General features: G+C 28.2%; 1 protein-coding gene across 1 annotated transcript in view; it reads right to left on the reverse strand.

Moving 5' to 3' along the window:
* Positions 1 to 10,930, reverse strand: part of LOC143191539 (ATP-binding cassette sub-family G member 1) — a 35,467-nt gene extending 24,537 nt beyond the window's left edge. The window contains exon 1 of the mRNA XM_076396714.1: positions 10,497 to 10,930. Within this exon, the coding sequence (XP_076252829.1) occupies positions 10,497 to 10,674 (178 nt within the window). The 5' untranslated portion in view covers positions 10,675 to 10,930. The remainder of the gene's footprint in view (positions 1 to 10,496) is intronic.
* Positions 10,931 to 11,249: the final 319 nt, after the last annotated feature.

Genomic DNA, 11,249 nt, shown 5'->3' on the forward strand with positions numbered 1-11,249 from the left:
TAAAATTACTGAATTATTGAGTGCATACAGACGATATTCATGGAAGGCTTATTTAAACACGACGAAACCCATCAACTACTTCTAGAAACTTCTGGTGATAATGTGTCATATCCGAATTGGCGGTATTAGTTTGAACGATTTAAAAATGGTGATTTCGGTAACAAAGACGAAGAATAGCCTGAAGGCGAAACTGTTGGATGCAAACTTATTGAAAAACTTATTCACATGAATGCTGCATAGCTCGGTTAGCATACGGTTTCGAAATGCTGAAGAAATGTGAAAATGGATTGATAACTAGATCGCCACCAAATCAGCATCGTCGCTATGTTGGGAGAAAAATGGGAAAAGTTGTAGAAAATTAAGGAAAATATTTTTTTATGGAATTAATAAATAAATAAGTTTTCGAAATGAAAGAATTACCGTAATATATTCAAGAACGTAATAAATAAATGTATTATCTGAAAGTGTATTATCAATATTATAATATATGGACAAGTACAATTTTAAAATTCAAAAAAAATTGAGCAACTTTATTTCTAGTAATTTTTCCAAATGATAAAAAATATGTATATCGATAACACTAGTTAAAGTTGAGAATTTAATAATACAGAGTATTGTAAAAATTGCTTTGTTTTAAATGGCGGATATGAAAGTAACCATTCTTATTTACGATGGATGACAAAGAGCACGTTCATATTTTTCAATTTAGAATACAAAAAATCGGATTCATGGACCTGTAGTTCTTGTTAACAATTATTATGACGAAATTAACTTCTTTTTATAAAAAATATAAGTCAATAACCCATTCGCCCCGAAATATATACAAGGCAATGACTTTTAAAGGCCAAATAGTGCAAGCAATTACTATTTTTCCTCGTGTGATAATCATATTTACTAACTTTATAGTTAATTACGAACAAATTCTGGGGTAATTGCATTTTGTACAGGTGCAGGTCTAAACTTCTTCAGGTTGTTGAATATGATAATGATTTCAGTATCTCGGGATTATCTTCACACTCTCATTCTCTGACACCGACGAGTATAATTTCGTTAATTTAGCAAACAATTTAATTCAAATTAGTTCATCAAATGATTAATAGTTGACCAAACACGATATATTCAATAACCTAATAAACAAGTATACTATTTTCAAAATGTTACTCTGATTTTTTACTCCTAATACCATAGTAAAGAAACTACCCTTTAATTTTAAACTTAAAAGAGTATAAGAACGAAATATATATGTTTGATCTTAGTGCTAAAACATACCGTCTCAGAAATTGATTTCAATTTTCAAAATTCCAGAAAGTTTTAACTTTAACTGATATAATCTAAGGAACATTTCTGAGGTGAAACTGAAACGCGACCAAAATAATAGAGAAAAGAATAGTTGCTAGCTATGGACAATCTTACAGATAATATTATAATATATGTATAAGTACAATTTTAAAATTAAAAAAAAAATTATATAAAAAATTTAACCTTGAACACACAGGCGACTCACACTCGTTGTATTCAAAATATATAACATATATAAATTCGACATTGAAATATACCTGACCCTAACTACCAGAGAATTAGCTGTATTTTTGTGTTTTCAAACTAAATATAAATAATATTTTTATGATAATTCATATCAAAATACACTATACATAATTTAATTTAATAGAAATTCTATACACTGTAAATAAATAAATTTCAATTCCTTTATAATTCATATGTAAATAGTTTGTTTTTTGCTACAAAATATATCATTATACTCAACAGAATTCTTTAGAGATGTTTTCAAGCTTTAACAAAAAATGTAATAAATATAATATAGATTGAAATATTAGTTATATTTTAATAATAAAAAACACATTATAGAGTCCCATTTAAGAATATCAATTTTGTTGATCTTCAGTTATACAACGGCTAACCTTCAGTCGCTACATGTAAAACGCAAATTTACTGATAACGCAAACAGATAGGACAACCTTGAAAAATAATAGACATATATCTAAAGTTACAAGCTTCAAATAATATTTTAAATATGATTTAGTTGTCTGAAACAATAACCGAAAATGTTATCCAAGAGTCATTGCAATATCGTAAAGTAATCTGACACTTTCACACACTTTCGAACATATTTTCAAATTTTTATTTATATAGCGTTTTAATTAAGAAGGCATTGAACCAGTAAAGCAATAAATTATGTATGTATAATTTATAATGTATTAAATCTAGTTCTACATAACACACCAACTATAAAAAAAACGCATTATTTATATTTATATAAATACATTGTACAAAAATATGCTTATTTTCTCAAATCTTCTGCATCATCGACCTATTTTCGCACTTCTTCAGCATTTAGTGGAATGCTATTCTTATTTACAACTCAATTTGCAACAATACGTTGTTCATCTTGTTCAATTGGAGTCGATAGATATCTGCAGTAACAAATTCCTTTAGTTTTAGCAGCTCATAACACCCTATACCTTAGTGATGCATATATATATAGCAAAACTTTGTGTCCATAAGTATTTCACTTTGGTGTCGCTCTTTCCACGACTCTCTTGGACCAACTCATGACTTTTTAAACTTGAGATTGTTGCAGAAGAACCGCTTTTCATACCAAGTCACAATAGGCCACATACAATATTTTCAACAAAAAAATTATCAAGACTTCAAAAAATAAATAACTCACTAAAAATTAAAAAATAATCAAACTTAGATTTTTAATTTAACTTAGATATATAATTTAAATAGAATCGTTTCAAAATAAAATATGTACCTAATTATCCTTGCAATAACTAAATAAAAATAAACAACAGCCTTATTTAACCTATCTACTATACGTATTCTATATTCGTAGCTTGAAATCGGTACTGAGCCCAAACAGTACAAAACTAATAATATTATTTTGTGACATATACAAAAAATTAAATTATGAACAAACAAATCTTATTTGTACCAACTACAATGTAATCAGTTAAATAGGATTAGGTTGGTAATAAGCTAATTTAGGTGTATGTAGTAGTTAGTTACTACAACGACTATTATGTGAAAATTTTAATTTAAATCGTTTTTGTTTGTTTCTAAGTTTGATTATCGTTTGAATTTTTAGTGGGTTCCTTATTCATTTTTTGAAGTCGGTTCAATTTTCTTGTTAAAAATATTTTATTTTTCCTTTTTTAGTGTTAGATATTTACTCAATAAATTATGCAGTTATAATATTAAGTATTACAATAGATAACCTAATTAAAAGTGCATCTTTTAAGAGGAAAAATAGCAATAAATAAACGCTGATTAAAAATAAGGAACGTCTCAGGCCCCGGGGTCCGCTACATAGTCTAGATGATCTGACAAATTGTTCAAGCAACTGGAACAAGAAAAGACCTGCCGCCCTTGAGAATCAAACCCGCGACCCCCGCTTGTTAATGTAACGTTCTGATCGTTATATCATACAAACAGTTGCTCAACAATAACATCATAAACAAATATCTGATTATTTTAGATCAAATATATGTAAAACTTTGTGCATGCCTTTGACATTTGAGCGTTTCCCGCGATTTAAACCCTTTCCCCTCAAGATATCCTGATTTGGTTCCAACGGAACCACCTCGAAAGTTCACTTTTTCGATTGAAAAAAGAATTTTGAAAATTGTTCCATAAGAAAAATACAACCGAGCATAGAACCTCCTCCTTTTTCGAAGTCGGTTAATAAGTAACGCTTCAGGACCCGGAGCCCGCTACCTAGTCTAGGTTTCCCTCGATATCTCCGGATTCCGCCATCAGATCCTGACTAGGTTCCAATAAGACTAGTTTGAAAGTGCACTTTTTCGAATAAAAAACGAATTTTGGATATCGGTCCATAATTAACGGAGAATATATATAAATATATACAGTCAGTTAAAAATTGAAACATAAATTTTAAAAAAAATGGTTTCAAATGCCATTTAAAATCTATTAATTATATCTGCTAAATAAGTTCTTAATAAGGAAATCCAATTCAAAGTCTATTCTTTAATGCATTATTATCTATCTCTACGAACCTTCTATGCTTTTATGATTTTGGCTCGATTACCTAATAAAGAATCTAAAAAACACAATACCAATTGTCATTTGAACATAAACAAAAATGAATATCATTCTTAATCGTTAGCACGTTGGAGTTGATCTATTGTGAGTAAACATGGCATCTGTTGCAAACAAGGCTTCTTTATAACTAAACCTTTGTCTAAAATATAACCATTTCTACGATAAGATATCGATGATTCACTAAGGTTGTTAAATGCTGTATAAAGTAAAGAAGCAACGGACATAATGGACGTTCATATATATATATATATATATATATATATATATATATATATATATATATATATATATATATATATATCAATCTTTCACTTACACACTTGTTTTTCTTATCGAGAAACTAGATTTAATCAACATTCCAGAGATTCCCCATCTTCTATTATTTTCAAAATATCAAAAGTAACGTAACTAAAACCTTTGTAATTTATTATGTAAATGATGGTGTTTTCAAAACAGCATGGACTTTTTATTAGTTTTTAACCGTCTTCAAAGAAGGAGAAGGTTCTATTGTTCGTCTGTATATTTTTTACGTTCACGGATTTTTCCGTCAATGGTAGACCGATTTTCAAAATTCTTTTTTTATTCGAAAGAGTACACTTCCGAGTTGGTTCCATTGGAACCAAATCAGGATCTGATGCCGGAATCCGAGGAAATGGAGGTATATCCTCAAATTTCAAAGGCACGTAAAATATTTTCACATATTTTCTGTCTAAAATAATTAGTTATTTGTGTATAATACTATTGCTGAGCTGATGTGACAGATACAGACAACTAATTGTATACTTTGAAGTTATTTAGGTAAGCTGACGATGGAAAAAATAAAATATTAAAAAAAAAATTGAACTAACTTAAAAAATAAATATAATAACTAAATAAAAATAAACAATAACCTTATTTAACCTATCGACTACACGTATTTTATTTTCTACTATAAACACAAAATTTAGCTCGATAACAACCTATTTATCTATTTACAATATTATTTCAGCTACTACCAACTGATTAGTTTGAAGGCGGTACCGAGCGCACACAATATAAAAATAATAATTTAATTTTATGTCATATACCCAAAATTCAATTCAAGTTAAATTTTTTTTTTATATTTTATGTCATCATCTTATAAATTTACACCCAGATGTTTTTTCAAGTCATTATATAATTGAGCGAAAAATATTTTTTTAATCTAAAAAATAAACGACAGTTTAAAAACAGCATAAATCGATTTAATTGTCTTTCAACAAACCGGAATAAAGTTGTAACAAAAATATGTATATCCATAACACTAGTTAAAGACGAGAATTTAATAATACAAAGTGTTGTAAAAATGCTTTGTTTTAAATGGCCGTTATGAAAGCAGCCATTCTTATTTACGATGGATGACAAAGAGCACGTTCATATTTTTCAATTTAAACTAAAAAAAATCGGATTCATCGACCTGTAGCTGTAGCTCTTGTTATTATTATGGCGAAATGAACTTCTTTTTATAAAAAATTTGGGTCAATGACCCATTCGCCCCGAAATATGTGCAAGGCGATGACTTTTAAAGGTTAAATAGTGCAAGCAATTATTATTTTTCCTCGTGTGATAATAACATTTACTGACTTTACAGTTAATTACGAACAAATTCTGGGGTAATAGAATTTTGTACAGGTGCAGGTCTAAACCTCTTCAGGTTGTTCAGTGTCTGACACTGAAGACACACGAGTATAATTTTGTTAATTTAACAAAACATGTAATCCAAATTAGTTCAACAAATGATGAGAGTTAACCAAACACGATTTTATGAAATCGAAATTAAAAATTGGTTTCGAAATAAGCAATATATCAGTATCGTAAGAACGTTTTAATATTGTGTCTATTTTCAGAGTCCCAGAGCATGTGAGAGAATGATGCATGATTCACAGTTTGTATGAAAAGTGATTCGAAACAGGTTTCACACGATTTAAGAAAGAAGAGTAAGTCCTTCATCATAAGTAATAATGTAGTAATGTATAATAATGTAATAATCACTTAACTGTAGTATGTTTTCATGTACATTAGTTTATTTAAAAATCTACAATAAAAAATCAGATCACTATTTTCCTTATCATGTATGTAATTCTCAAACTTAATATTTAAAGTCCTTTCGCAAAATATTAAATATTATTTTCCTTCCAGTAAACAGAAATATATTCATAGTTGTTAGGCTATCTAATGTTCGGAACTAAGCATTATTTAAAAAAAAACTGCATCACACATTATTTATTGACAAAACAGTGAATCATTGGAGCATTAAATTGGTCGTTTTTTCAAAATAACAGCGTAAAATTCGATCCGTTTATACAGTTTTAAACGATTTCTTATATTTAAATATTCTGTTACGTTTTATTTTTATTTAAGAACATCAGAATACGCACGTAATACTCTGATAAGTTAAATTAAAGAAGATACGATTGTCATCTGTAGACCTAGCATGGCAAAGCGGAGTCACTTGATCAGGATTTTGTTCAAATCAGCGTAAGTTCTAAGAAAAAATTAGAAAAGAGTTACTCTTAAATCAGCTGTACCATCCAGTAAAAAAATAACAGAAATGTGGAAGCTACGAAAGAATTGACAACAAGTAATAACTACAGAAAATAAAATAAAACACAATAAAGCAATAAAATAGCTGCAAAAGTTGATCCAAAATGAACAAAACCGAGGAATTCAAGTATACTTGGAAAATGTGACACCAACTGTACTGTATCTCCAATACACAGCCTATCTACCGATCAGAAAAATTACTACCGTGGAACATATGGAGACAACACAGCTTTTTTAACATCCAATAACAGCGTCGAATAACTACCAAAAACACCTTGATAAAATACAAGGACGGAAGAAGCACATACTTGCTAAACGAAAACAACTTGGAGTTATACCCTACCAAATGTATTGGCTTATAGAGCGCGAATCCAAATTATCATTAGATAACAAATCATATATGAATCAATACTTTAACCCATTAGGTCATATGGTGACCAACTATGGGGCACTGTTAGCAAGTCTAATATAGCGATCATGTTCCAATTCCAAAACAATGTGTTGCGTGATATTGCCGATCGTCGTTAAATACTTTAAAAGTATTAGTGCACTCCAATGTGTTCCCTAATCAGCTAAATGTGCAACATGATAGTGAAATATGCAGACTAAAACATTTAGCACCATCAGATAGTTATAGGACGTATATAGATTTTACAATAACATTTATAATAGGGATAATTAATTAAGATAATATTTTACACCGGATATCACTTAATGAAATAATTTTCTTTATGTCATGTATATATTATAGTCATCATAAATGCTTATTAGCCACTGAGCAGATTGCTGAAGAGTAATAAGTTAAAGAAAAACTTTTTTAACAAAATTGGAGTATACCTTAAATATTCATTTTTAATAACGCACCCATTGTTAACAGAAACATTAAAATTCGTTATTGAAACATAACATATATATATTTTAGCTTTTTGTTATACTACGTTATATTTTCGTTATTTCAAACAAACAGCAAAGTCAATGTATGAGAAATTAATCTGAAAAAAAAAACGATAAGAATTCCCTCGTCCTGACAAATAAAGATATAAATAAAAAGCGATTTATATTATCGCTTTGTCGTCTTTGTTATATTTTCATAAAAAATGCACGATCCACAATAAAATTACTATTGTCTCAAAGGTTTATCAGCAGGTTCACATCCACTTTATTAAATTTAATTAACAGCAAAATGCTTATTAAAACTATAAAACGTTTCATAACGGTTTACGCGAAAAAATAAATACAACAAAGCAGTTTTGATACCGTGTATGCACTTTAAACCTGTCATAACTATTTCGTTATTTATATCGAATAAATAAATGCGTTTGTAATGAAATTTATCGTTCTGATTTAAAATAAAACTTTAAATTTATAAAACTGTCAAGAGATTCATGTCAAGACAGATGAAATAATTTATTTGTCAGAATATTCGCTTCATAGATGAACTCCACAAATTAGATGACTGATTTATCAAATTTTATTGAAATTTCATTAAATTAGATCAAATTAGAAGCTATATTAGAGCACAGAAAGTTAATTTCGAAATATAACGTACAACTTATTACATACAACCGTAGAACTTACATAAAACTAAAAAGGAAAACTCATTAAATGAAATAAAAATTTAAAACCGAAATTATTTATTTTCCAGCATTTGTAGTTTATCATACTATTAGAATAAATAAACTAAAGCAGCTTACGTGATTATAAATTACGTGTCTTAATCAAGGGCATATTTACATGAATATTTAATCTTGTAAGAATGTAACGAAATTATTTTTATTTTTTTTTTAATATATTTTTAAAGTCTCCGTCTACCAACTATGGGTTTATCTGGCCTGGTTACTGGCGTGACTGGGATCGTTTTCCTTGTCGGATTTTACACTCTTGCCTAGAACAATCACAAATTTTAATCAACCACAAACATAAATGTACGACCATGCCCCAGCAGGACTCGAACCCGCGGCTATCGCAACAGTAGGAGGACCGTCCCATTGCCTTTATCACTGCGCACACATCTTATTGAACTTTATGTTTTTATATTTTATATTAATTAGTTGTCTTTAAATAAAAAATAAATTATGACTATATTTATATTTAATATTTAATGTTCTTTAAGACAATTAACGAAAATGTTCTACGACAAATGTTAACTACGAAGAATTATAAACTAATTTTCGTTATAATATCTATTAGTATTTAATCAATTCAACCTTGTTTTAAATACAATCTAACAATCAACTAAGCACGTTGTCAATTAACTCTTTTAACACTGAACTGAAATGTTGTTAATTTGTTGTTTATCATGATGGTAAATTTTCATAGCTGAGATGCTGATGATATCAATCGATTTTTAAGATATCCTGAGAGTTTCCTTTTATTAATTATGATATGAAACATACTTCAGGATCATGTATATTAAGAACGTATTATTTTTCCTTACAAGATTATAATTTTAATATTATAGGTTAAATCTGTTAACCAAATTCAATGGAAATCAATAAAATTAATTAAAAATAATCTTTGTCGTAGTTTTGAATTAATAGCTTCAAATATTTTTCACCATACCGCAAGATTCACAAAAATTCCCTGAAAAATTAATTAATTAGCTCTAACGCTTAATCAATTTCTTTATTCACACATATCTCAATAATCATTAATCGATTACCATCATAAATTTCAAGGAAAATGATTATAAACAAATAATAACAAGAGAGTTTATAAATATTCATGGTTTTAATAAAACCTGCATATTTGAAACGAAGTAGAGAATCAGATAATCTATATCTCCTAATAAACCACTATTAGTTCACAATAATACATACATTTAAGTCTGTTATCAATATCATTTTATATAACTACAAATATATTATTTATGTTTTGAAAGCAAATTATGTAATCTTACAAGATAAAATAATTGAAAAGGTTTTCTTCGTAAATTTTACCTTTAAACTTAAAAGACCCAACTTTTACTTTTAAAACAATTGCTAATATTAATATTGCACTAATTTTTATGTTGCGATATATGAGTGAATAATATTTTATATTACCAAATTTTTTTAAAATATATAAAATAAAATAAATACACTAAAAACAAAATAAAATTCCGATATTCATATTGTGTATATCTACTTATGAGTTATGCGTTAAAAACAAAACAAAAATGTTTAGAAAATCAATCAAATGAATCAATGAACATTTTTAGTATAATGACCAACTAAGAGGCCATCCCAAAAAACATCCAACCTTAACCAATTCCAGAAATTTTAGACACACTTTTGCTAATCTTTGTCTTAGTGTTTTTGCAATCTAATATTACTAAATAACAAAAAATGTATTCATTTCAATTAATAGATATCTATTACTTATTTTGACCATACTCTGTTTATTAAAAATGAAATAAAACAAAATTTTGCTAGTATTGATAACATTAAATTTCACGAATCATTATTGAAAAAACCATAATAAAAATCTTATGTACAAGTAGTTTGACATTGGAAATTACACTACTTGATTTGGCGATAATATAAACGTCTAATAGCCAACAAAAAATTTGACGAAATATTTTTATCTTATCTATCTTTATGAATAGTAAAAAGACAAATAAGTATATAAAAAAATTGGATACCTTATAAATATAGTATTTCCCATGTATTTTATTATCGTATTATTTGAATTTAAATCAAATATTGAATAAAGGTACATATGCGATGATTTTTTTGTTAACGTACTCTAGTTAAAACTGAATTGGTGTATTATTATTAACCTTTAAAAAGACTTGACGCTATTTATTATAAAGTTTAATGTCTCACAATTAAACAAATAAATCGTTATGAAATTAATATGTTAGTACTCACCGAATCTGTATTTCTTCATGGACCACACTGACGTCTCAAACTTAACATCCTTAAATTCGATATCCACACATTGAGATTTGGGTTTGACGTGCTGTGATTCCTTCAGGGACTTCAGAGGAATGTTATTATTGTTTAGTATCTCCTCGGGGTCCTTCAAGGGCACCATCGCGTACTCCATAGACAATTCACTTCAGATGTTGGGCGCAGACTGCGCGGAATTTTGCCCATAGCATTTCAGCAATGTTTGCGGATCGAGCATGTTCTGGTTTTTTTTTTCAGTTTTTTATTTAGACCGACAGCAAGTGAGTCTGACTTATATCGATGCGAAACTGTAAATAATTGCGTTTATCGGCGACTGATTCATATAGTACATGGGAGAGATGATAAGAGATAAAATAATAGGCAGCGTTTTTCGCTAGAACTAACCATCAAATGCAGTGACCACTATATTTATAAAATTCCCCACTTAAGAGTACCAAACGCTGCGCCACAGTACCCACATGTATATTTATATTTTACTCTAAAAAAGTAACAGGAAATACTCTTCGCGGATATATAGTATTAATTTCCAAGTTCCCAAACAATTTTTAAGGTAACAGTAAAGAGAGATTATTAATATATTTACGTTGTTAATGATATCATTTTGTACAATTTTAAAGCATTTTTAAATATTATTTTACGTGTAAATATACATATATTTTATAAAGTAAATCTTGCGAATTCTTGAGGTATGTATTTATGTTTTACTCTAAA

The sequence above is a fragment of the Rhynchophorus ferrugineus genome, unplaced genomic scaffold (genome assembly GCF_030347505.1).
Source record: "Rhynchophorus ferrugineus isolate W39M unplaced genomic scaffold, kcgeb_rfMv2 rfM2, whole genome shotgun sequence".
NCBI lineage: Eukaryota > Metazoa > Arthropoda > Insecta > Coleoptera > Curculionidae > Rhynchophorus > Rhynchophorus ferrugineus.